Here is a 27536-nt window from a genome sequence, read left to right on the forward strand (position 1 = left end):
GGCTGCCCGCCCGCAACCCCCGAGCGCCGCCTCAGCCGAGCGACCCTGGAGCGGGGCGGCGGCTGCGCACCCCGGCGTGATCCCTAGGCTCCCTCCGCGCCCGGGCTCCACTCCCTTCCTCCCGCGGCCTGCAGCGCTGCGGGCCGCACGCATCGCTCACTGCGGGCAGCCGCGGTACGCGGGCTCCGGAACCGGGCGGAGCCCCTGGGCCGAGCTCGGGCACCGAGCGCCGCGGGGCCCCTCCTGCCCGGCTCGGCCGCCCCTCCTACCGCGGAGGGGCCGTCCCCCCGCCTCACTGCCCCGCGGCCTTTGTTCGGGGCTCCAGGGACGGCGACCGGCCAGCTGTGGGAGCGCTGGCCCCGCCGGCCCGGCCCGAGCAGGGGCGGTCTCAGCCCCAGGCGGCCCCGCCGGGACCCCGTGACGGGACCCACGGCCCGGCCCGGCCCGGCCCCCCTCCCACTCAAACCCGCGCGCGCGGACGTGCCGCGCGGCAGGCCCCGCGCGCCGGCGCCGCGCAGGCGCCCTGCGCCCCCCTCCGCCCAGAGCTCCGGCCGCCCCCCGCACCGCCCCTTCGTTCTGCCACGTGTCCCGACGCGGGAGTCGCCCCGCGCCGAGCGATCGCGCCCCGCCGGCCCCGCCCCTCGGCACGTAGCGCGGCTCGCCCGGCGGGCGCTGCCGCAGCCCGCCCGCCCCGCATCGCGTCGGCGCTGCCGGCGGCCGCCCCCCTGCTCCCCGCGCCGAGTGGCAGCGCCGCGCGCCAATGTGGCGCCGGGACCGTGGGGCGCCCGGCGGGGCGGACGCGTGGAGCCCAATGAGGCGGCAGCAAAGGCGGGGCCGCGAGGCGAGGTCGCCAATGGCGAAGGCGGGAGGGCGGGGCCGTGGCGGCGGCGGGCGCCCCGGCGGGGCGGGACGCGGCGGCGTGACAGCCAACGGGGAGTGGGGTGGGCGTGCCCGGGGCGCCCCTGGCGCCGGCGCCGGGGATCCCCGTGTACCCAGTGCCGTTTCCGCCCGGCCCGGGGAGAAGCCGCCGCTGCCGCCGGGGGAGGGGCCGCCGCTGCCGCGGCTGAGCGCTCGCTCTCGCCGGCTGCCCGGGACACGCCGTGGCGCCGAGCCGGGCCTGGTGCCGCGCAGGGGCCCGGGGAACGGGCCGGCCAGGTAGGCGCGGGCAGGCGGGAACCGGCCGTACCCGGCGGCGGGAGGGAACGCTGGGGCGGGCGGCTGGACGGACGGCCGCGGGGGCTCCTGCGCGGCCCGCGGCCTGACGCTCTGCTCTGCGCTGCCTTGGCAGCCCGGTCGGCAGCGCCCCGCCGTGCCCCCGGAGGCCCGGCCCGAGCTGACCCGGTCCGGCCCGGTGTGCGGGCATCATGGCGGGCCCGGCGGTGCGCGGGCTCGGGACGCTGGCGGCCGGTGCAGTGCCAGGGCCGAATTGGGGCTGGAGCGGCCGCGGGGCTTTGTCGGTGAAGGCGAGCGCCGGGGAAGCCCCTCTGCAGTCCGGCCTTCTCCGCGCCCCCGTGTCCTCGCATTGTCCCGAGGGGCCGTGGGGGTCGTTGTCCGGCTCGGGGCAGCCTCCGGGCTGTGGCCGCCCGCCCCGAACCGCCGGCCCCTCCAGGCCTCGGTGGAGGCGGTGTTTGACCTGCATTTTCTGCTTTCTCATGGTGCCCGCGCGGCGCCTTCCTCCGTAACCCCGCTCCCGACGCCGGCGGCTGCAGCGCGGATCCTCCCGCATTTCCTCGCCCGTCACCGCGGCCGGCGCAGGGGGGGTTCCCCGCCTCGGTGCCCGCGCCCCGGCCCCGCTCCGACCCCCGACGGCACCGGCAAGGTCACTGTCGACCGGCGGCTCGTCCTTGGGTGCCGGTGACCGGAGTTCACCGCCGGGCCGGGTGGAGAAGCGGCGCCGGGCAGCGTCTCGCCGTCCCGGGGGAGGGAGAGAGGCGAGGCCGCGTGTGGCCCTGTGCAGGCGGGGGAAATGGGTGTAGCAGCGAGGGGGGGTTCGCAGCCCCTTCCCGGCCGTGTCCTCGTGTTCCTCTGACCCCAGCTGAGATCCTGGCTGCGCTGCTGGGGGGCAGAGCGCGTTCTGCGAGGCTGGAGAGGTCACGGGGTGCTGCCCGGCTCCTGGGGCCGCTGCGGGCTCGGGCCATGATGTAATGAGAGCGTTGGGGGTACGGCGGGGGCGAGTCTCTCTCCTTGGGTGAGGGAAGAACTTGATGTTGGTGTCTGATGATGTGCTGGTACATTATGGATTTCGGGCAGTTGCCCCCACCCTGGCTGGGTGTTGCTGCCGGAATCTAAATCCAAAAAAGGAATTTCTTATTTTTTTCAATAATCAGAGATTCCTCTTTTCACTTGTATAGGAAATACTAGGATTTCTTTTTTTCTTCTTCTTGTGGTTGACCCAGGAAGTCATCTTGTTGCCAGCATTCAGGGTTTTTTTTTGCTGTAGAGGTGCAGGGAGGAGGGTGTTGCTGTGCTCTGGATCCTGTGGGTAAGCGTTGAAGGCAGTGACAGCAGCTGCTGTTGGCTCTGGAGCTCTGGTTGCTATGAGAAAAGCTTCACTAGACTTGGCTGCTATCTCCAGGGAAGGACAGCAGAGCAGCCTCAATTAGTGTGGTGGTAGAGGGATGGCTCACTCATGTTCAGTAAAGGCCTTTACTTTTTGGGCTGTTTCCACAGGCCTAAAGCAGGAGCAGAGATATGTTTTGGTCCTGCGGGACAAAAATGTCCAAGGTGGGTTTCATCACCGTTCTTGAGTTAATGGAATTGCATTAAAGTGTGGGTTGGAAGCCCCAGGTTACCCTTTCCACATATTTTGGTCTGTGTGAAAAGTAGGGCAGCAAGAATTGATATGATCTTCCTGTGAAGTGAAGGCTGCAGTTGTGTCTTTTTTGAACTCCAGTCTCCTTCCCAGCCAGTAACAGAGCCAGATGCTTTTCTTATTGTTTGTATGTCTCCTTCCTCCCCTCCCAGCGCCTGGGCCCCACTTGCCTTATTGACTGGAATTTCTGCTGTGTGCAGTGGGTGTGTGCAGCAGACACCAGCCTGCTAGTGCTGAGGAGGGATTTTCCATTCACAGACCAGGGAACTGTCAAAATAAAGTCCCGACTCAACTTTAGGACTGGAAACAGAAAGTGGGGAGAGGAGTTTTCCTCTGCTGCAGAGTACAATTTATTCTCTGAGCTTCTTACGTGCTTTTATGTCAAAATGTATAAGAAATGTTGCTCTGCTGTGGAATAGGGAGGTAAAACTCCTGTGGATAATGGGAAAGATTCCTCCCTTTCGGTTGACTCAAATGCTTGAAGGAACAGTTTGCAGGAGGCCATTTTTGACGTGACTCTGTATTGTGGAATCTGCCAGCTCCCATCCACACTCTGTCTGCCTGACTGCAATAGCTTCCTTTTTTTTTTTTTTTTTTTTTTTTAAAGGAAGAATGAGTGTCTTTCTTATCTGCTTAACTAACCATTTGGCACTGGCCCCTGTCTGTATGATATTGTGCTGTCGAGTTAGAGCTATCAGCATATTCCAGTTCGTTTGTTAGAGATGAAACTGTTAGTTGAGGTATGCAGCATGGGAATACATTAGCATTAGAAAACACTGCCATCTTTGTAAACTAACACCTATCATGGGGAGCCCCTTGCCCTGGCCTGAGTTACTCAACTCAGAATTACTGTGAGCTCAAAGCAAAAAATTCCAGGACCAGAATAATGTGAGAGATTAAAATATGCCCTTAAATCCGCTTGACTGGCAGCAATCATGTGGTAGATGCCAAACTCTGAGTAGCTTTTATATTTGAGGATCTGTAGCACACAAATTGCCTCACAAGGTGGGGTGAGCAACTTCTAACCCCCCTGAAACACATCAGTCTCTGGGGCTGGAGGTGTCATCTGCTCCCTAACCTGGAGTGACATAACACCAGTACTGAACTCTGAATTTTGTGAGTATGAAAACTGCTCCTTGTTTTAATGAAATACAGAAAGTGATCTTCATGGCCCTTTAGTCTTTGTTTACAGTTTCTCTGTAGGTTGTTTACAGTCTCTCTGTAGGTTATAATGGGAATTGGTCCATTGCCTCACATTCTGTTGGATAACTGGCACCGCTTTGACAAGGCCCTGGCTCTTCATTTTACTGTCAAATCCCAAGTGACCTGAAAGTAATATTCCTTAGCTAATGTTGTCTGATATTTCCCTACTGCAAGGTGGGGTGATGAAATCCCATGTACATTTGAATCACTTTTTTTAAAAGAGCCTCAGTTATTGCAAGATTTTATTTTATAACTAACAGGTCTAAGTTGAAAAAACACAGGAAAGGGATGGCATTGAACAGGAATCTCAGAACATGCAAAAGTTATGCTCTTTTTTTCTGGAGGGAGAAAACCCAACCAGCAATCATGGATTTAAATTTTCCAAATGTTCCTTGAAGTAAATAAAAAAAAAAACATTTTTAATTCAAAGTTCCAGGTGCAGAATGTGCAAGGGAGAACTAAAAGTGTGATGTCCCAGACATGTAATTTATTAATCTGTCCAGTCTGTGCTTTCTCCCATTTTGGATGATCAGACTTTTACAAACTTGTGTTGAATGATGTGATGAGATAAAAATGTTTCTATCTATTCTGGCAATATTAAAACAAACATAATGACTGTTCAGAGGTTTGAAAATTCAAAAATCATTGTTCTCATGACATTATTGCTGTATTACAAAAGCACATTTGTGTTTTTACTCTGGTGCTGCTTGTGTGTGTAACTCTGAAATTTTGCCAATGAAATGCTGTGTTGTGTGCAGTGTATGAGAAAGATTGCAATAGGCAAACTGTTCTTTATGTGTACAAGATGTAGTAGCAGTGCTTGGGTTGAAATGTTAAACGTGCTTAAGTGTACAGTGTGTAAGCTGTTAAGTCTCAGTTGCCCCTATGAAACTTCAGCTGCTATTTGATTTTAAAATAAAAATTCTGTTGTGTTTTACTTGTCTATTTAGTTTTTTTCCCCTCTTCCAAATTAAAAGAAAAATAGCTATGGGTATTACAGCTGTTACAGATTCTACAGCCAGTCTTTGGCTCCCATGACCAACTTGTGGCAAGAGTTAGCACAGTAAGTTTGCACTTGCATTGTTAGGGACGGGTTTGTATAAATCTGGCTTAACCTAAACCTTTTGCTTGTTTTGATCATGGAAAAAGCCCCAGACCATAATGCAGCAAGAGTTCAGCATTTGGAAACTGTGGGAGCGAGAATTTTTTTTCACTTTTTCCTTTTAATTCCTTATTGAAGTTGCTTGGGGGATCTTGGGTAGGGTTGGTTTTTTTTCCACAGGATTTGCTATTTTGGTGGCAATTTTCCAGTATTCCTGTAGCAAATCAGCCGAGCTGCAGCCCCTGTCCCTGCTGAGCAGGGAGAATGTGCAGTGCTCCAGGCCTCCCTGCTGAGCTCACACAGGGGTGGGACTTGCTAAGCTGCTGAAATCGCAGCTAATGCCCACTGAGCATGCTGAGAAACAGTTTTTCAACTGCTCCTAGTTTAAATTTTTTTTCTATAATTAGCAAAGATGCTCTTTGTCTCGGATGATCTATGGGACAAATCAGGAGGTTCTGGTTCATCGTGCCCCTTCCCCCTCCCGAGCCAGTGGTGAAGTAGTATTTTCCTGTAACAAAAATAGCTGAAGAGATTTTTCCCTCACTTCAACTGATGAGTCTGAACTTGAAAAGCCGTAGCCCAAAAAAAGAAACCTTCAGCAAATAATAGTCTTAATGCTAGTTTCTGTTGCCACAAGTCCTATAGGTTCTTTATGCCACAAGTCCTATGGTTCTTTAAATTGTAAATCTGCATCATTCTGATCCTTAAATCTAATTTAAATGCTGAAACAACTAGAACAAACAAACTATATTTTAAATAATGTATTTGAGAAATAAAGTATTTCTTGGTGAGTTTTATTTCCCTCCTGCCAGACATGCACAAACCCCAATTATTTTAATGAGCAATATGGGAAATATTCAGCAAAGTGTACTGATGTACTCAGACTTGAAGGTGGAAAAATGTGGGAGGATTTGTCAGCGGTTTGAGTGGCAAGCTTTTAGTGAGCGGGAGAAATAATTTCTTTTGTGGTCAGGAATCTAATAGTCTCACATTCACCAAACATGAAGAAAAAAGGGGGGACTGAGAGAGAGGAACGTAGAAGAGTGGCATTGAGAAATGGTCAGGAATTTGACTTTTAGAGTGAAGTTCAGAAATGATCTGTTGTTTATGCTAAAGTGTAATCCTTATAAACTTGATAACGTAGACAGGTCTTGCATTCCTCCCTGAGGGTCACAGAAGGGCTAAGTTTAGCAAAAGGGAGGTATCCCAAACACTCAGATCTATCTAGTTTTCAAGGCAGGAAACTTTTCTGTTTTCATCCTGTTCTAAACAAGCCTAGGGTTTGTTTTTTGGGTTTGTTTTTTTTCACTTACAAGCAGCCTTTTGAGGCAGAATGTGAGTTAGCTTTAAAACCAAAATGCCCTAAAATATTTCAAAGTAATTTCATAGTAGAAAGGTCACGGTGCTTTTGATGTGTTCATATTTAGAACATGATTACAATTGCAATCATACACATTGACAAGAAGATATTGTCTGGATTTGGTAGCTGCTCATTTAGTGACTCAGGCCTATTCCTGTTGTCCTCACAGAACTCATACCAGGGTTTTCTTCTGCAGCCTTGCTGATTTACAGGACAAAATGTTTTCAGTGACCTGCCAGCAACCTGGAAAACAGTTTGAAGTTCTTTCTGATACTTTCTTTCTTTCTTGACTTTAAAGCAAGCAGTTTGAAATGCAACTTGTTGATAGGGAAGGCGTGTGAGACCCTGCCACCGAACTTTTTAACAGAACATGCCTGCTGCTACTGATTCAGTAAAGGAAAAAAAAAAAAAGAAAAAAAGAGGATGCAGCTTGGAGTTTTAGTTCATTGGCATCAGATTATGTGGCCTCTTGGTTTTGCATGACTTTGAATCATGAAAATAAGTGGCAGAGAATTTTTGAGGATTATGTTGATGGTCATATTTGGATAAGGAAGCCCATGTAAGACAGTGTTGCTCACACTGCAGGACAGAAAGTCACTTCTTGCTTCTGGAAGCAGAATATGGGAGGTGCAGAGGTTATAGCTGGTGGAAGTGCAAGACCTGGAAGACTGAAACCTCTCATCACAGCTCCAGGTAGTGCAGAGAATGGGAACAGAGGCATATTTTTCAGTGTGGTCATGTTTCCCAGAGCTGCCTCTGCCCAAATTACATCTTTCTGGGAATGCTTTAAGTCAGATTTTAGGACTGGAACCCCTGCAGGATGCTGGTGTGGAAACTGCTGCCAAGGAGTTTATGGGGGAGAGTGAGGAGGTGAGAACGTATCCTTGCTTGTAGGCAGGAAGGAGTACACTGGGAGAAGTTTGAGAACCAGTGATTTGGGAAACTGAAGTGCCCTGGGGGTTCAACATGGAGCCCTTAAAATAGCATGCCTCAACCTGAGCTGCACTATCAATTTATAGATACTTGGAAGAGTGCACAAGCCTTTTGCATTTGTGTGGCCTTTAACTAAAGACACGAAAGCATTATTTGCTGTGTTTCAGTGGCATTGAATTGGAATAGCTTATAATGTTACAAGAATGCTTTCAGTAACGTGGCTGTAGATTAACTTTCACTACAGCTAAGATCTGGAAGCTTCCTGTATAAATTCATCTGAAGTGAACCTTTGAAGAAAAGATGACTGCTTGATGGAGTTTAGTAGGCTCTGTTTGACTGGAGAGGAGACTGGGTTGCTGGTTCAAAGTTCTCTTGCAATTTTATGAACTTAAGGATGCTGGGGTTCAAGATGGCCTGGAAGTTAAGAGGGAACAAGGATATTTGCAGGGTGAAAGTCAGGTTCTGAGCTTGTCACAAACTCGCTTTGTTGTGCAGTTCTTCTAATTTCCACCTCAGGCTTTGCTTGTATATGGAAATTTGTGTGTTAAACTGGAATGGGTGTTCGTGACGCACAGTATATTCACTGCACAGCTTTGTGCAGGTTTTTGGTGCACAGCAGAGTTCCATGGCAGTTCAGGCTGACAGCCCTGTTCTTCCCAATGTCACTTTTGCCTCTCTTCTGGCCCATGCCTGCCCCAGTAGCGAGCTATTCAGGAAGATTACAATTCAGAAAACAAGTGCATTTCATTTTTGAAAGGAAGAGTTTTCTGCTGGCATCTGCCTGAACTGCTTGACTGTGGGGTCAGGTTAGCACCAGTGCAGGGAGGGATGGGGAGGCTGCACTGAAGCCGTGCCAGCTGAAGTCAGCTTGAAACTATTGCAGAACTGCACCCTGCGAGCGAGGTTACTCCGGGTGAAGTTACACGAGACAGCTGAGCATATCCAACTGCTCTGCTGCTGAATGGGGGAAGTTTTGTTCCCCCTTGCTGTCTCACCCAACGGGGAGTTCTGCCTTTTTTGCCTGCCAGCTCTGGTTCCTGCTGGATTCCTTTTCTGAACTCCTCCAGCTTGCTAACCCAGCAGAAAGCTGTGTTAGGGTTATTTTATGTTTTGGGTTTTGCTGGATTATTTTTTTGCCAAGATAGTGAACTGAACTGGCTCACTGAGAGACTTGTCAGGCATCCAGAGCCCTCACAAAATAAATAGGGGAGAGCATATGGGTGGAAGTGCAGAGGATGTGGTGGGGAGCGGAGAAGGGGAACAGGGTCTCCACCTTCTGGTGCCGCACCCAGCACGGCCAGCTCAGGCTGTCCCCTGGAACTTCACTCTCTGAAAGGAGACTGAGCCACCATCCCTGCATGCTGACAAACCTGTGCCAGTCCCTGAGTTTGTGGCCTTGATCACTGTGTGTGGAGTGCTTTATTTAGACAAACCCTTAGCTCCCTGCTTGAAAATTTGTCATGTAGTCTTGCCTTCATCTTGTTTGTTTGAGAAGCTGGTCAGATGTGAGTTTAATGTAGGCTTGATCTGTGATGGTGGAGAAGTGGTACAGCCTAAGCTTGGGGCTTAACTGTTTCAAACCAGCAAAATATTGTAGGTATACTTTTGCAGAAAGTCAATACAGCTGAAAGCTGGAGTGATGGCTCATTTTGGAAGATGGAAAAAAGTTAATTGGTATAAAAATATTACTAATCTGTGTAAGTTAATGCACAGATACACAATATTTCTTTTTTATACACAATATACCACAAAATATTTCCTTTTTTTTTTAACCTAGGAATTAGAAAGTCTTTGTTTTGTATTTTCTTGCCAGTTGTTACGGGTAATGAAATACCAAGGTGTGCGGAAAATTATAAATTACTGAAGATACACTGTCAACAGTATAAAAAAAAGATCATGGTGTGAATTCCATATAACTTCACTGAAAATATATAAAGTATGACTGGAACAACACAAAAATGTAATTCAGCCAAGGCCAGTTGCAGCAGAAACTTCAATCCTACTTCTTTAATATGGAAAACTTGGTTATAGAAAATTTGAAATAAAGCAATTGTCTGTGCACTACAGATCCTGTTGGGTGCTGCTCTGTCTGCTCACTGCGAGCTGAGGCTTTGTCTCATACCTAGTGAGACTACTTGGCCTAACACAACTTGAGGCAGCATTTTGGCTGTTTGTGTTTGAATAAAGGTATTTAAATGTTAGCATGTCATGACATCTCCAAACGTGTATTGCTGTGCAAAAAAAATTCATGATGGGTGTGAGCAGTATGTCTCATAAGCAAGAAATCTCATCTGTTGCAAGGGTAATCTTTTATTTAATGAAAACATTTGCAAATAGGCCCAAATCAATCACTTTGCCATAAGGGAACCAAGCAGAGTGTGTGCTGCCTTGTCTTTATAGCCGACAGCAGCTGTGCGTTTTTGCAGTGAGGAGCTGAACGCCCAGGTGAGCTCTGGGTGATGTGCAAGGAGAGCTCTGGGGACTCCATCTGAGTGCCTGTGTCTGCTCCCCACCCATGCCCCAGGCTAAGGACTCAGGCTCGGAACACATCATTCATCTGTGACAGAGGCTGGGCAGGAGGTGGAAAGCTATACTAGGACGTTGCCTTTTGGGGTATGCCATCCCAAATCTGTCTCTTTAGATATGTCCCTTATCAGTAGGAAGATCTCTGCTGAGGTTAAAGCTGTGACTTGTGAGATAGGCAAAGGAAATACTTTAACTCTGCCCTGCAGTGGTGCTGTTTGGAGGGGCTGTTTCTCGCCTGCTCTGCCTGAGGTGGGAGGCATTGGATGCCCAAGTCCCAAGGCTGTTGGCATTCTTTTCACACCTGTGGAAATCACCATTAGTGCTGCTAAGAGTGGTGCTTGTTACCTTTCAGCTTAGCTCCTGAAACACTTGGAGCATGGTGTGGGTCACGCAAAGTGCAGAAGCTGAGCACAGAAGTGTTTGCATCTGACAACACAGGTTTGATCTCTGGTGGACTCTTTTTGGCCACTGCAGGTTCAAAGTATCTTTTATGAAATGTTCAGGTACAGAATTTGTAAGAAGATTAAGAACTCCCAAACTGAGGAAGGACTTTCCTCAGAGGCTGCCATGGAACAACACAAGAGTTTAAATTGATGTGTCACACTTCCTGTTTCCTGCTCCTCCATTTCTAAGTCTTACATATGCAAACAGCAGTAATAAATTAATAAAGAATAAAGCACTAGCATGTTCTAAAAGTGACACTATGCACTGAAACCTGCAGTCACTAGTTAAGCCTCTCTTGGGTGCAGCTTGGGACTGTCAGCTTGAAACTGGTCAGCAGAAATTTGTTGAATCACACATGGAATGAGAATCCCAGGGAGAATGAAATGGGATATCCAAATGTTCATGTAAGTTCTGTGGTTTTTGCAGAACTCTATGAAAGTGTAACCAGGTTCCTTTCCGTGAAATCCTTCACTTGAAAAAAATTTTTAAACAGTTTTAAAACAGTGTGGCACAGCAGAGATGGATGGGGAGCAGGCTGTTCTTGTAAGCAAAGTTTGTAGCTTTCTGTTGCTCTTCCAGTGTCAGAGTTGAGGCATCATTCCTTTTTCTGAGTAATACTGAAGCAGTCTGTTCCCATGAGAGTCACTGAGCTGAGGCAATACTTGAAAGGAATTCTAAAATTTTCAGTTTCACATGAAGAGAAGGTTGTGAAGGAGGAAAAACGTAGCTTTGACACATATTTCAAAAATGTTGGAAACTTTTTGCTGAAGTTGTTGAGAGATGGTTGTTACTGAAATGGTACATGATTTTAAAATGTAGAAATTTGTCTTAAACAATTGGACTTTCTATGAAATTCTGTTAGTACTGAAAAGGGTGTCATTTAGCTTTGCTCAAAATCTCTGCAGTTACACTGATCATTGCTGATTTTTGGAGTCTGCTGCTTCCCTCCCAGGATATGTGTGTGGGTCCTTAGCTTCTAGTGATCGGGAATGAAATGTGTGAAATGGCCAGTGGCTGAAATGTTTTTCAGGTGCTTTTTCCCCCTGAAAGTTCAAGATGAAATGCTGGCAAGATGAAGGGCCCCCACTCCTGTTCTGCTTAGAGCTAGATACAGCCCTGGCTTTCATGTCAGAAACACTGTATGTGACATCTCAAGGGTGGTGTTTTGATTTTACTGATAAAAATATTAAGGCACAAAAAAGGACTTGCATAGGACATCTTATAAGCGGTGTGGAGATACAACATATTTGGTTTGGGGGTGTTTTTGGCTTTTGGTCTAGTGGTGCAAATTGCAGTTTTAGGTGGCTGTCTCACCCACACAAGTCATCACCTCTGCCTACATGTCCATGTCTGTAGTGTTGTGTTCCTTCTCTATGTACCTTCACTTTCTTTCAGTAAAGCTGTCAGTGGTTTTAATACTGCTGTTAATAGGTGTGGTGGGGAGTGCATTAGGTGGTGGATACAGGTGAAAACATCTGTGTGAGTTGATGATGGGGAAGCGTGGTAGTATGAGCCAGGCTGTTTTCCCTGCCTGTTTTCACTAGCTTTGTAATGCTCCAAGGTAGTTTGGGTTATGAACAATGCTGCTACTGATTTGTAGCCACAGGACTGATAAGCTGTGTAAAGGGGCCTTCAGAGTACTTTGGCAGACTGTGTTTGGGTATGTGGTGTGCACAAAATCTATCTGCATTACTCAGGAAGATAATTCCTGTCTGTGCTGTTTTCCTTCTGTGTTTAGATCATTCTCCTATCCAACTCTTACCCAGCTGAGGTCTCAATAGTTCTCAGTTTTTCCATAATGACAAAATCAAATTAGCCCTATGAGTGGTGCATGTGAAATTCCTTTTGGTTAAAGCACATTGCCCTGAATATTTCCAGGCTGGTTTTTTTCTTTTTTTCTTGTGAAAATTCAACATCTTGTGTTTGGAAGAGAAAGGAGAAAAGATGCAGATGAGGAAATGCTGTTGTTTAAGGTACAGGGAGGAACAAGTAACTTGTTTCTAGAACATAATCTGTCCAGCTGTGACTTAGTCATCTTCAGTCTTATATAAAATGCATCCAGTCTAAATAGTTGAGCATCTCCCTCCTGAATGCAGCAAACCTTTCATGCTTATGTGAAGATGTGAAGCTGTAGCAGGCACAAGGCATCATCTTAGGAGTACCTTCATACTTGAGAACCTGCAGCATCCATCATACTGTCAGGCCTCATTTACTCATGTGATGGGGTTTTTTTTATTTGATTCTGTTCCACATTTTTTTCAAGCTTAAAGAAATTCCTTGCTGTTGGCAGAGAATACAGCACTAATAATTCCAGACAGGAGAGCAGAGAACGTAACGTGAGAACAGGGGTGACTCTTGAATCAGACTGAAGGTTTTGTTCATCTCTGACAGGGCCAAAAATTGATGTTTGAGGAAGAATGTAAGGTGAGGAGATCACTAATCTTGGCTAATGTTACTAATTTCAGTGTAGTAGTTCCTGCTGTTACATTACATGCAGCCCTGCTCTTAGTCACTTGGATTTCACATAGCTGTTCTTCAAGGAAAGGGGGATAACTTGACTATTATGAAATGCTTTTATATGGATAAATGTATTTCCACACAGGTCCTTTGTTTATATAATTATGGAGGTTTTGGAGGGGTGGGGGAGATTTTTCTTAGTGACAAGCAGGAACTTGTAAGCTTTGTAGGAACTGGCATGTGTGAGTTGAGAGATATTCTGTGCTAGTTATGGGATGATGGACAGCCTTTTTTAGGCAGTCAAGAAAACTGATGTTGCTGTACAACATCAACACTGCTGAGCGTGTTGTTAAATAAATGTATTGATAAAGAGAGGTGTTGATAAATCTTATGACTGTGGACATGGAAGATGACTTAAAATTCTGTCAATACATTTCCCATTAATACACATTTCGTGAAACTGGGGAAGCTGGCATCTTCAGTCACATATGTATGCAAAGGAAGGTCTCCTTAGGAGGGTACTTGGAGCTGTGCTTCACTTGGGTAGTTGGAGCCATTCTTCAAAGGCTTCTGAGAAAGTGTTTGATGTAGTTTTAGTTCTAAAAAAAAAGTTCTGAAGTTTTTTCATTAGAACTAGAAGTACACTGTGCTCACTGTGAAGACTTAATGGCTTGGGTTGATGCTGCTTGGGGACCCCAAGGCTGCAGTGCATTGCATGATTTTTGTGGTAAATCCATATACTGTTTTTGAGGCTGTACTTGACAAACATGGCCTAGCTCTCCATGTAAGCTGCAATGCCAAGTGTAAAAATGACTAGGTGAGATTTTCCATTCTCTCTTAGGTGGAAAGTCAGATCATCAGAAGGTTATTTTTGGCCTTAAAATACATAGTTACACAAAGACTTAGTGGCCCTGGAGAAGAAATGAGCAGTGCCCTGAGCAACTGATCCAAGCTGGCCCCTGCTTTGGGGATAGGGAGACAGTGTTCCAGTTTAACTTTCAGTGGTCCCTTCAAATGTGGATTATTCAGTGGTTGAGTGCAAGACTGGGTGTAGGAGGTCTGGGGAGTCATGCCTGTTTTGGGTGGAGAGGTGGGAGGAAGAAGGCTGTATTCTGATACTGGAAATGTTTGTGCTGGAGAAATTGCATTAACAGTGGAGACCTGAAATATCTGAGACTGGAACTTGGCAAGGACACACCTAGCTTTATAGATGTTTGTGAGATGAAATCAGATTTTAATTCACTGTTCTTTAGATTCTTTTTATCTGCATGGCATAAAATATGTGATGATTCTTCATCACTAGAGAGGTGCTAGTGGGTAATAAAGTATATTTAGGGATCTCTGAATTGTTTTGCCACATTTCAACAAAAGATGTGAATCCATCCAGATGCAAGGTGATGCATTTGTTATCAAAACAGCAGACCCACCTATAAATTGTGAAACAGTGTCTTGGAAAGCAGTAACTCAAAGGGCCTTAAGGTCTTTACAGCTTGTTGCCTCTACATTGTACTTGGGCCATTATTTTATTTAAAAGTGTTAATGTGATTCCTGGACATATTGAAGAGGAGGGGGGAAAAAAAAGTGGGGGAAAGGAATGTGAAGCAAAATAAGTAATCTTATAAACACAGCAGTGTTGAGACTGATACTGGAATTGAATTTTGGTTTCCATGCTTCAAGAAGAATGCCAGTGTATTTGGAGAGAATTCAAAGGACAGCTGCAGAAATGATCCAGGGACTGGAAAATAAGCCTCATGATGTGAGGTTTAAAGGAGCTCAACTTACTCAGCTTATTGAAAAGACAATTGAGAGAGGACTTGATCTTTCTGTAAAAGGACTTGTGAGATTTGCTGACAAAGACATAGCAATATCAACTGAGGTTAGACAAATTCAATTTTGAAGTACAGTTTCTTAGCAATGATAGTAATTAAACATGGGATTTGTTTACAGACAAGGGGAAAGGAGCAAACATTCATCTTAGTCTTTTACGAAAGGCCCAACTTAGTTATTTTTGGAGAAAATACATTGCAATTTATTTTTTTAAATTATGATAATATGCCTTTCCTGACACTGGAGTTTAAGAATCCTTGGAGATTTTGTGCCATGATCAGTTGGTGCAAGTTCAGGTACATGAACTTGCAGTCACAGCCAAGATCATGAAATTAAGATGAATTGAGAGGAGAAATAGTTAAGCTGGTGCTAGAATACTGCCTTGCATAACACACATAAGATGTGAAGGGAACTCTGAAATTTAATGCTTTGTGGTCTGCATCACTGGAATGCAGCTCTTTCCCATACTGTGTTTCTTCAGATGTGTAAGATATGGTTAAGGCTTTCTGAAAGCCCCTACAGAGAAGCCCTGATGTAACTGTGTACACTCACAGTATTCAGATGAGCATTCCTGCATTCCAGTTGCTGCAGCAGAAGTCTGTAAATCTTTTTCATCCTTTTTTAGAAACAGTATGAAAAAAATTGCACAATGGCAATATGATTATAATTCTTCTGAGAGTAAGCACACACTCTCCTGGTAGGTTTCATTCTTAAATGAATGTAGGATATTATCTATCTCTCAAGTTAACTGGACTTGTTCAGAAAGTTTATTTGTGTTTGAAATAATTTGTAAGAAGTGGTGTTCTGATGGCACTTGTTTGCTGGTTTTCATGTTGTCCAAATGAGAGTACTTTAGCAATTGTACTTGTCCATCACATTGTAAATTCACCTTGGGGAATCGAGTGACTCAGTTTGGTAATGGCTCCAGATCATGCTTCTACTTTTTATTTGCAGTTGTGCATTCCACCACTCCCTTGACGGCTGCCAAGTTTCTGTATTTCCATAGATTACCTTGTTCCAGATGCCTTTGCAGACATGCAGAGCTCTTAAATTCCCTTCTGGTAGCTCTCAAAATCTGCTGCTTTGTGCAGGTGGAGCTCTCCCGGTTGGTTCTGCCTGAGTGCATGCTCGTCCTTGCCTGTGCAGAGGAGGACCTTGAGCTACCTGGGCTGCTCTTTTCTCCTGTGTGCCTGCATTCCTGCCTCTCCTCTCTTCCTCCTCCAGGTCCAGTCAGGGAGGAGCCCCATTCCTGTCACCTCTGCAGCTGTGCAGTAAGAAAATGCTTCTATGTCCTATGGAAGAAAAGGCAGCAGAACATTTTCTGAACATTTTCTATCAATTTGTCACATAAATTGTGCTGTTTCTGAGGTGGGAAAGAAGTTGTCTGGCAGCTGGAAGTTTCCTTGCTTAGGGCTAGAGGGATAGCAAACTGCAGGAACGTGTTGGGGCACTACACAGCACAAAGCAAAGACCTCCAGGTTCGAAATCAAGTGCAGCAACCCCTGCTACTCACCTTGTCCAGACAGCCCTGTCTGCCTTAACCTGCAGGAGCAGCTTGCAGGAAGAAGTCACAGCTGCACGCAAAAGAGGTTGTGAGGGCTCAGTTTAAGAGTAGGGAAATCTCCCTCTTCCTTGTCTTCCCTCTCGGATGTGTCACTGTCCCCCCTCTCCACAGCATCACGAGGCTGATGGAGAGGACTTGCTGGAGAAGGGCTCTCAGTCTGTTCAGCCTGAGCAGCTTTTCACATTTCAACCTCTTTATTTCATCCTGTGGTTGTACATACATGTGCTTAGTTGCATTTGTGATAATTACAAAAAATACCCTGAATGTATAACTCTGCTCGTAATATAACATTCAAAAAAGATGGAGGTACAGACAGCATTACAAAGATGTGTTACAGAACCACTCACTCAGCATGGCTTTTGTGTGAGCTCTAGGTGAGCACTCTTGGCCAACTGTTTGATGTCAGTGCTCCTGTGTTACCACCCACAAGCAGTTAAGGTGGTTGATGGTGTGCTGTGCACTTCTCAAAGGAAGAAATTACTAATTTATGTGCAAGTCATCAGAAATAAATCAGGTTTAAGTGATTTTTGTCTTTTTTCAGTCACTGGTTGCAGGTGTTTGCTAATTTCTGGTCATCTGCATTTACTTTGAAAATGTGTTCAACTGGATTATCTGCTTTTTATCTTGTTAATAAAAAAATGGACTATTCAAAAAAGTGATTGTGGCTCTCGGCACTGTCTGGCCAAGCTTTGCATTTCTTGCCAGCAGTTAGGAAGTTGGTATTTGGGAGTTCCCTGAATAAGCATTACACCTTTTTCTCTGTGACTGTAAGAGCAAGTCTGTGATTATACTGTTTTACAAAAAAAATGTACCAAAATAACTTTTAAAAATTTATATTCCTCAAATCTGGTTGGGCCAATGTATTGCTGGCTGCTGTCTTATTCTCTAAATCTGACTACTGGGTGAACATCCTCTCTGCATGGAGGATCCAACATGCAGAGCTGGGGCATGCCAAGTCAGTAGTACCTGCATTTTGGGACCAGTGCATATCTTACCAGTGCCAAAATACCATATAATGTGAGATGCAGCTCATCCGGAAAAGTGAAACACGATAAAGAACATCTCTTGGACATTGTTCAGCATCATTGAGTGGTTGGAAGCCCCAGAAGGGGAGTTGAGGATTTTTGGCTGATGCTGCCTTTAGGCCTCATGAGTGCTCTCCACCACTGTCCTACTGACTCAGTCTGCTCTCCAGCAGGTTTTGTGCTGGGAAAAGCACATCTGCCAGAAATATGTGGATTTGCTAGGGGTCCCAGAACCATCTTACATGACCATGAGTGCAGCTGGGCAGCAGGTCCTGGGCAAGTGCTACAGTTGGAGATGTCTCCTAGAAAGATGTCCCTGAGAAGGGGATGTGGTGGGACAGTGCAGTGGGCTGAGCCTTGAAACTTGTCACAAAATGGCAATATTGCCAAAATCCTGTACAATTCACTGGATTTTAATGCCTAACAGTGATTATGTAGCTCGGTGATGGATCTGACTCTTGCCACGTGCAGCACAGGTTGCAGGTGATTTTGTCACCTGGTTTCTCACTCGAGGCCCATCGGACAGACCGGTGTTTGTGGAACGCGGCTCAAGAGCATTACACAAGCCTGGAGTAACTTCCTTACAACCTGGAGAAAAATGTATTTGCATGATCTGGAGCCCAGGTGCAAGGCTGCAAAACTTGCCAGTCACAAACCACAGAGGCCCGGTTGGAGCTGGAATGGCACTCGGTGATGGTTTGGGCAGGGGCGAAGGGTCAAAACGAGTCCTGTAATGGAAAGCAGGGCTGAACCTTCGCGTGGGAGCTGCGGCTCCATAATTGCCACACTGTGTGATGTTGCCATGGCTGCCCGGGCAGTCCCTGCGTGGTTTCCTGATGTGTGAGAGCCGGCCGAGGCTGCCGGCGAGCGCAGAGCTGCCCTACGTGTTTGGGGAGCTCAGGCGTGCGCTGGCAAGCCGCGGTGATGGGAGGATCCCTGTGTGGGAGATTGGAGGCTTTGAGCTCAGTCTCTTCCCCATCTCTTCCCTCCCAACAGATCAGAGAACGGGCTGTGATTTTTGCAGGACTTTAAACACCCTTTTTTGTTTTTACTTCTTTCTCTCCGTTGCAAAGTTCTTCATTCTGCCTTAAGCCGGGGTCGTGCTAGGAGCGAGGCTGCAGTGTGAAATGGAGAATCCTGGGGACACGAAGGAAGGCCTGGGGGGGCTTGCCGGGCCTGGGGGACTCTGGCATGTTTTGATCGCAGAGCCTTTGGCTGCCTTGCCATCTGCATAGCCTGTGAATAGTTTTCTCTGGCACAGACCTTGTTCCTTAGTGTTGCATCATCTCTGGGAGAAAGGCCAGGTCCGGAGCCTCAGCACAAAGGCTTTCTGAAGCCGATGAAGCTTGTTCTGTGTGCGGAGCGTCTCTCTCCTTCCTGTCGTCCTTTCCATGAGATTCCTGAAGCGGCCTCCGTCCGACAGCCCCCTCTCAACAGCTGCTTTTTCTCCGCCGCTTCCTGCACACCTGGCTGATGCAACGTCTGCCTGGGAAGCGCTGCCGGAGCCTCCTCTGAAGCCGGGTTGTTTGCCCCGATGGGAGTGGCCGGGCAGGCGGCCCTGTCACGTGGAGGCCCTAAATAGATGTATAAAGGACGTACGGCGAGACCTCGAGGCACAGGCAGAGAGTATTTAGTGGGATTATGCAGAAATCTTTTTTCCGATACTGGGACTGGAGGTTGCAGTCCTACTCCTGGCAACTTGTTAGTGGTTAGGCTTCCACTGGTTGTAAGTTCGGGATACTGCTCTGTGCCAGTAAATCCTGCTGATTCCCCTTCTATATTCAGCGACTTCCCGTGACTCTGGACTGTCTGAATTCTCATGGGAACTGTAATTCTCTGGCTTTGGATTTGATCCTAGTTATTGCCCTTTATTGCCGAGTTTCCCTCTGACCTTGCATGTGGTACAGGCTTTTCTCTCTGAAATACCTTCAAAACGCAATTTCAAGGTCTAAAGGTTTTTTTCTTTTTGTGGGGGGGTTGTCTGACAAGCTTTTAAATTTAATGTTTGTCTGCTTAGGAAAGTTTAATGGTTGCATGGACGAAACCATTCATGTGAATACTATTGCATCCACAAGCAACAAAATTTAGAACAAGGAACCACTTTGGTCTGTTAAGATTGAACCAATGTTATTTACATTATTTAAATTAATCTTGAATCTTACTTGATCTGTGGCTGTTTTCTGGTGTAGGGAGGTCTCTTAAAACCTGAAAACATAGGGATATATATGGACAAGGTGTGGTGGACTAAGCAGTGGTACTTCCAATATTGCTTTTCCTAGTTATCAGCCCCATTGAAGAAATTTATTGCCCCTAGAACAGTGTCTAAATGGGAATATGTGTTTTACCTGTTTCTGCTTTTAGTCCAGTCTTCTTGGCATCAGCTGCCATTGATGAGACATGGCAGTGTTTCCTTCCTGCCACCTGTTTTGGCAAAGACTTAGAGGAGATGGTCGCAGCAGTACCATCAGCTGCCACAGCTGGATTCACTGGAGGTTGGTTGTCAAACTCTTAATCTCAGAGTATCTGTTCTGAACCTTTTTGTTTGCATTTTTGTGACATACAGTCATTTGACTGTTCTCCTTCACCTCATGGGAAAAGAGAGCAGCAACCTCACAGTATAGGACCAGCATAGCAATTAGGATGTGTTTCCTGCACTGCAGAATAGTTTTGCCCCATGACTGTTACAAAATCAAAAGTTTGTTGAACTGGAAGAGAAAAGGGATATTTTTCCTCTCTCCTATTCCATGCACTTTAGTAATTTTTTGTCTCAACTGTGCTGCCTTATGTGTAATCCTTTTTTCTCTTTTATTACTATATATTTTCCAGAAAATAATAGAGAACTGTATTTGCAAAAGTAAAATGTAATAAATAGAATAAAATATACTAAATTTAAAAATATAATTTTAAATGCTTCATTATTAGAAGAATTTGTCACTTTCACCAGCAACTTGGAATGCTGTGAGATAGAGTCACTGTAAAGCAATGTTTTTAGCATAGAAAGGGGTTCTTTTTGAGTCTGTGGTATTTTTCTGAATTTCTCCAATATTTCTGTTATTAATTTAGTTTTATTTTTATTATTTTAGATTTTCATAGTGATGTTTTCTTGAAGACTTCCTCTGTTTATGACCCTTAAAGTTATGTGGGCTTTAATATGACGTTCTTGGTTGGGATAATCCTTTTTGCGCTGCATTGTTGTCATTCCTTTAAAACACTGTCTGTGTCACCTGCTCAGCACACTGTGTGTGCAGACTATGCAGGTGCTGCCAGGTCCCTTCTCATCAGTGTGGGGTGCAGGCAAAGTTCCCTGGCATGTGCCTGCCACCTCTATATAAACACACCTCAGAATAATTTGGTCTGCCATGGATCACTGCTACTCTGTAATTTGCTTCTGCTTTCTAATATGGCATTTTTATGGAATTATCCTTATTGATGACTCTTCAACCAATTTACAAGCAGTAGAAATTAAACTTTACAGTAAGGTTCTGTTATGCAAATTGGATGTTTTAAGAAAGTCCAAACAAACCCTTGTTTGGATCTTTACTTCTGGAGCATATTGAATGGTCAAGGATGTGATTGAATTGTCCAGGAGAAAGTATTTCTGGAGGCAAAGTCTTACCTGCCCTTTTTTTATCTCTTACTAAATTTCTCTTCTATTTTTTCTCATAGTATCTGAAATCTTTAATGATTTCAAAAGAAAAACAGGATTTTGTTTTGGTTTGCATGATATCTTGACTGCTGAAGCAGCAGCAAAGTTTTGAGGTTATTGTGTTTGCTTTTCAAAGTAATTTCTGCAGTCTTGGGTCAGTTGCTAAGAGTACTTGACTATGCATTTTGTAATTTCTCTGCTTGGTTTAATTTCTATCAGTTGCTCTCTCATGTAGTCCCTTAAGGTGTAGTTCACAGAGGAGTTTAACTAAAATTGATGTTTTCTTCATGAGATAAAATGATGGAATTGTGCGGATGGATATTGTGAAAATTGCCTTAAAATGGCTTAAACCTAGTTTAATTTTTTTATTAAATTTACTTACTTTCCATCTGTTTCCAAATTTTATTAAAATCAGTTTAACTTGCTTGTACCTCAGTTTTAATAATGGCTTACATAGTCTTCACTGAACAACTTTATCATGCTGGCATTGGCTAAGTAGGTGTATGCATAAACATGTGTTGAGGTAGTGTGTAGTGCTTTCACAGGCCACTTCAAGAATAATGGGAATGGTTAATATGATTTCATATCTTGTAGGGAACAACTTGACTGATGCATAGGCCCATGGATACCAAAAGCATTTTTAATCATCCATATTCTAAAAGCAGTAGTCTTGCTATTCCCTGATCTTTGACTCGAGCTCTTGTGAGTGTGATGAGCAGGAACAGCTCTCATGGGTTCTTGCTTTTTGACATTTTACAATTTTAAAATGCTGTTATTCTTGTTCTAAGAGCTTGTCAGTGTTTTTTCAAGGTTTTCTAGATCCCAGAGAGCAAAGTGAACTCTGAACCAAATATGTACACATAAGCATTTCTTTTTGCATATGGTTGGATACCTATAAACCAGGGGACAGTTTTGAGAAAGGCCTAAGACAAATCTTTAACCATTGTGCTATACTTGTCAATAATTTGGTTATCATGGTATGCATAGCTACTAATGAATTCCAGTGTTGCCTGTTACTTTGATCCTTCCTGTAGCAGACCAGGACTGAGTTCTCCCAGACCCCTTGGGATAGAATTGCTTGCTTTGTCAGCCCACTAGCAGATGATGTATGGGTGTAATGACAATAGTGAATACTTATATCAATATTTCATTCTTTAAAACTGGCACAGTTGTTTCCTTGCTGCTTAGTGAACCCAGCTTGTTTTCAGAGCAGAGCTAAGCATTCCTATTGGTAAATTGAGGCACAATTCAAGTACTTTTAGCAATCTGTTTCACAGTCAATTGGAGCTAAATGATTTAAGGATTTATCTGCTCTGCCCCTGTGTCTGTGTAGATGTCCTTATAGAACAACATGTCTGAAATTCAGGGAATTTGATGCATTTTTTTTACCTAACTGTTAAATACAGAAAGCCTTGATCTGTTTCTGTTTGCTCTAAAGGTGCTTTCCCTTCTGTCAAGGATCTGACCTTGACATGAGGTTTGTGCTTGAACAGGGAGTGCTTGGTTGGACTCAGGTGGACTGTGCACATATTTGAGTGGCACTGGCTGATGAGAGGACTATGTCAGCATGGTAATGGAAGCTGTTCCTGTTTACATGAGATGTCCCATAGATTTTGATTATTCTGAAATTTCCAGGGGAAAAGATAAATGAAGAAGATTTAAGATGCTAAAACTTGTTACACTGCTCCACATGCCAAGTGATTTGCCACTGGTGCAGATGACAGTGTAAGTATGAACTCAACAGACCTTGCTGTTTCTGTCCCAAATGAGGCTGCCTGAGAGGATGGCAAAGCTGCTACTACCAGTTTCCACCAGCTCTGGACTGGCCTGTGGCAGTATGAGGTGCAGGAGAAGAAAGTGCTTTGAATTTTATATGACTGGTAGTGGCGTGGGAGCTTAAGAAATGTGCAACTCATTATACACAGAGCTCATCCTTTGTAGGTGACTTAGAGGCCCATTGCTGAGCATAGAGAAGATGATGGTGGTTATTGTTCAGACATTAGTAATTCTGGGTTGTAAAAAGTCTGGAATCTGTTTCCAGTTTGGGACTTCAATAACTGGAGTTGCTGGGAAGTGTGGGGAGAGGTAAAGGAAGCGCTTGTCTGTTCTTTACTGTCTGCAAACAAGAAGTGGTTGCTGTCATTGCACATAGAGGTGATTTCCCTGTTCTCCCTGCCCTGGCTCACATGTTGAAGTTTTGCATAATCAGAAAATGCTTTTGTCAGTTTGTCCACGATATGGTTGTACCAGTGTTACCTTTTTATCTTTCTTGGCCATGCATAAGACACTGGTTGCACAATGGTAAAGTATTTCAGGCTCTCTGTGGCCACAGACTAGCAGATGTGCACTGACCCTGCAGAGGAACAGGATGAATCTCTGTCCTCCCCCTGCTTGCTAACTGCTTTGCCCTTGAATCTGTGACTGTGGGAAGGTGCAAGGGACACATTCTGTCCCCCCTGACATTGTACAGCATCACCTGAGCAGCACCAAAGGGTGATGGAATGTGAATTTAGGTAGCACATGCAATCTGTGAGGCTGTGCCCGGGGTTTTTTCTCTGCAGGTGAAATTTTCATGATGCTCACAAATACTTTGTAGAGTTTGTCAGCAGATGTTGCACACCATGGGTGCCCAGAGGTGTCTGTATGACTGGGACATGAGTGAAGACAGGTACAGCCACATCTTGAAGGAGGAATCTCCGGTGAGCTCTTTGACTCACCATGCTTGATTGTCCCTGTTAGTACAGACTTTTAACACCACAAGTAATAAAGTGAGTTTCCAGCAGTAAATTTTCTGCATCTGCTTTATTTGTACATAGATGGCACTGGCTGTGGAAATGAGCCAATGCAGTGCTGCAGCCATTGCATCCTAAACAGCATTCTGAAAATTCAATTCGCTGTTACAGCAGCAGGTGTTGCTTAACCTTCCCTTGGCCAGCTTAGATTTATTACAGTCCTTTCTGTCAATACAGGATGTTACCTGAAGTAACTGAATAGCACATATTCACAGTGTAGCCAAGGCAGCACTCACAGTGGCTCAGTCCCTTGGCATGTGACCTGTGCTGAGAGAGAACTGGGGATCCCAGCTGGGCTGGCTGTGTGGGTGGATGCTCATCTGGGCTGTTCTGATGATGTTGGGGAAGACCAAGTATCCTATACCAGTATGACTGGTTAAGGAGGCTGCTGTGTAGGTGCCAAATGTGGAGGAAAAAATATATCTTTAAATGCTGCACTTTCAAAACCAGCTAAATATTATCTACCTGTTAGGCCATCAAAATTCCCATCTCCATTTGATTTCAAGAAGAATTGTGTTGTAAGGCAGACAGATTTGTGCTGTGGTCTGAAGCTCATTAGATTTGAATTAAGACACTGAATTTAGTAAAACTTCTTCCAGTGGCAGCAGAGAGAACTGGGTGTGACTTTGTTTTTTTTCTCCTTCAGCTATATTTTTGGAGGTAGAGGTAGGAAGGACCTTGGGTATTGAATGTACAGGAAATTGGCCAGTTTGGTAGGTGAACATGTAGATCTCAACCCCGGAGTTTTCTGTCAGGCTGATGTTCTGCATGTTAGCAGGCCAAGTGTCATGGAGTCCAGACTGTAATGTAGCCTGAAGGTGATGTGGTCTTAGACAGCACTTGAAGCTGGTCTCAGCAATTCGTTTTGAATTGTCACATTGTCACAGTTGAAAGTACACATAAAATAGCACCAAACAGTAAAATCTGAACATGGGTGATAGTTGGGCAAGTATTGCTGGGTCAACATAAAAGTGAAGTTTAATTTGCCTTGTTTAACCTTTCGATTTGCTATTTCATGTTTCTCCAGTAATCTCCTTCCCAAAAATGGGAGTTCAGACCATATCAGTGCAGCAGCATTTGTGTACAGTACTGATAGAAAGAGGGTTTCCTATGAGAAGTGGGTGAAAACTTGTCCCAGTTACCCCTGGACTGCCCAGGTATCCTGTGACTCTCTAGTCCAGAAGCTGCACCTGAATCCTTCAGTTCTGCTGAGTCACAGGCAGGCGGGAGGCTGGAATTCATCCTGAACTGTCAGGCTGCTGCCAGCTGGGTACAGTCATTGGCAAAGGCATGAGATCAATAGAGGGGAAAACATCTAAACAAGTATTTAGAAAGATTACTGGGTGTGGGGAGAGGAAGAGTTTTCCATGTTCCTTAAAGGGAAGGATGCTTCAGACACTGAGAAACTTGTATTGCTTTTAACCTTGTGCTAGAGTTTTACGTGACTTGGTTGAAGCAGGGATTGATGTCTGTAGCTTTTAGCTGTATTTTAGGAGCAGTTTGTCTCATCTTGTGGCAGTGTAGAAATCACAACTCTTGTCACAAGCACAAGAAAGGGTAAATAAAACACTTCTGGAAGGTCCTTTTATTTTTTTCCTCAGAAAACACATTCAAGGACACTGGGCTGTCTTGGGTTGGAACTGCTTGTGAGCTTAGTCCTGCCTGTTTACTTTTTCATCTTCCACCTGCCTGTGAGACCATTGCTTTGGGGCATAACAGGGAATTGCCATAGACCACTTAGAAATCTTTATGTGCTACTTCTGTAATTCACTGTATGTCTGTCATACTCTCTGAAAGATTTTCCATAGGGATGTATGCTGCAGAAGGAAAGTATTTCCTTGTGCCAAGAGAAGTGGCCTGCCTTTTAAGACAGGAAAAGGCAACATAGCATGTAGCATTTAAACTTTCTGACTCTCACTCTTCATTTGCCCTTATAGTGAGTGTGTGTTTTTGTCTTTCTGGGGGTTTTGTGTATTAAACAATGGCTGGACTGTGGTGTCCAAAGGCAGTTCCCTGTGAGAAATTCACTACCCACAGGAAAAGTTGGCTCACGGCCTCTCTGTAGCCCAGGAGGGTTCGCTGGCAGAGCCCCGAGATGCCGGGGAGCATGTGACAGCGGGCTGGCTTGTCTGCGCTGCCGGAGCCAGGGAAAGGCAGTGGAAAGTATTCAAGGCTGCCCTTAAAGTTTAACGTGCAGAGAGGGTGGTTGTCACCATTTTCTTTGGTTTTGGAGCTACCTTTGCTGCATGCAGAAATGCAGCTTCTCTCTGTGTTGTGGGGGTTTCTCTCGAGCTGTGTAGAATAATAGCCCCTTTATGCTCATCTCTGTTACTGAGGCGATTTACATAACGAGGAGCTGATCCCATTTCACCTCCGGCCGCCATCCGACCCGAGGAAGTCCGCGTTTATCGGCGATTTCTCTCGCGGCCGTACAAAGCGCTGTGGTCAGCAGGGAAGGTGGAGCTCGGGCTTCCCCTCACGGCCGGCGGCTGCGCCCCGGTGCCGCCGTGACTCACCCGGCTCCCCGCACACAGCCAATGGTCCCGCCGCATTCCCCAGGCGTCTGACGTGGCTGTGCCGCGGGGAGGTGTCGGGGACAGCCGAGGCCGCTGTGTCAGGGCTCGCCGAGCCAGCGCCGCGCAGTCCGGGATGGGCCTCGCGGCCCTGGGAGCCCTCGGTGCTGTGGGAGCGGCTGCTCTGCCGCTCACGCTCCCCTGTGCTGTAGGCCTGGCAAATGCACCTACAGACTGATCTCCAGGGAGAGGTCTCAGCTTGGTCCACCCTGGCATTGTCTAGTTGTCCACAGAGATGGGATTTTGCCTGCAGCTCGTTTGGGGAAAGAGTTAGGAAATGCTGATGGAGGGCTGTGGGTGATAGGTGACAGCTGCTGCTTATATGCAGAGGGAGCTAATAGATTACTTATCTGATAATTAGTCCTAAGTTTACTTGGGGGAGGAGGGAACTGTCATTATCAGCTTTAAGGCAAAGCAGCTCATTGCATGTCAGTCCAACACTGTAAAAAACCCCCAACCTCCCCACCAAACTTCTGCCATCTACCTCTTCCCTGGCCCTACATATGAAAATGAAGTAAAAATGATGTGGCATGTCACTGATGGAAATCTATTTCTGCTTTTCTTTGCTATGAAAGCCTTCTTTAGAGGCATCCAGGGAGACCTGACCCCATAACAGAGATGCAATGCTTTGTTTCTACCCCGGTAGGTTTCCCCATGTCCGTGACGTGTTGGCCGAGGCTCTGCGGCTCCTCTCCGCCCTCGGAGCGGCCAGTCGCTGCCCTCTGGACTCCGTGATCCCCGACGGGCGTCATGAGCATTGCAATCCCTCTGGGAGTCACCACACCAGATACGTCCTACTCCGACATGGCTGCAGGATCGGAGTGAGTGTTACCCCAGGGATGAGGAGAAAGGAGAGCGGGAGGGTGCCAGAGGGCTCACCTGGAGTCGGGCTGTAGGATTGGTGCCTGTGCTTTCTCCACTCGGGAGAAAGGGGCTGCTGAGAGATGGGTATTAACAAATGCAGTGTTATGGAAATTGGTAAGTTTGACAGAGGATATGGGGAAAAGGAGAATTCCAGCAGTATGAGACACTCATCCATGGGTTTTTTATCAGCTTGGCTAGTAAATCTATACTCAAGTGCAGGCTGTCGTGCATTTGCTGTACCCAAGCTTGACGTTGGCATGGTACAAGCCAGCTCCTTTTCCAACAGCTGCAATGTGAGGGATCAGAGTGCTGAACCTTCCTCTCAGTAGAGCCTATTAGCTCAGACTTGGTACCAGTCTTGTGTGACTGATTTGTGGAGACCTTTGGAGTTTGACAGAGATGTGACAC

The 27536-nt window shown here is 46.1% G+C and overlaps 2 protein-coding genes across 3 annotated transcripts in view; one reads left to right on the plus strand and one right to left on the minus strand.

Annotated features, from left to right (window-relative positions):
- Positions 1-156: 156 nt before the first annotated feature.
- Positions 157-27016, minus strand: LOC134422358 (collagen alpha-1(I) chain-like). The gene is made up of 4 exons (XM_063164332.1): positions 26903-27016; positions 26208-26418; positions 1339-2082; positions 157-1280 (listed from the first exon to the last, which is right to left on the minus strand). Exons 1-4 carry the CDS (start codon positions 27014-27016, stop codon positions 157-159), a joined length of 2193 nt encoding a protein of 730 aa, XP_063020402.1.
- SETD5 (SET domain containing 5) overlaps positions 1068-27536 on the plus strand; it is a 65993-nt gene continuing 39524 nt past the window's right edge. For both annotated transcript variants that reach the window (XM_063164824.1, XM_063164825.1), the window contains exons 1-2: positions 1068-1155; positions 26911-27085. In XM_063164824.1, coding sequence (XP_063020894.1) covers positions 27015-27085 — 71 coding nt within the window. In that variant the 5' untranslated portion in view covers positions 1068-1155; positions 26911-27014. The remainder of the gene's footprint in view (positions 1156-26910; positions 27086-27536) is intronic.

Source organism: Melospiza melodia, chromosome 10, assembly GCF_035770615.1.
Source record: "Melospiza melodia melodia isolate bMelMel2 chromosome 10, bMelMel2.pri, whole genome shotgun sequence".
Lineage (NCBI taxonomy): Eukaryota > Metazoa > Chordata > Aves > Passeriformes > Passerellidae > Melospiza > Melospiza melodia.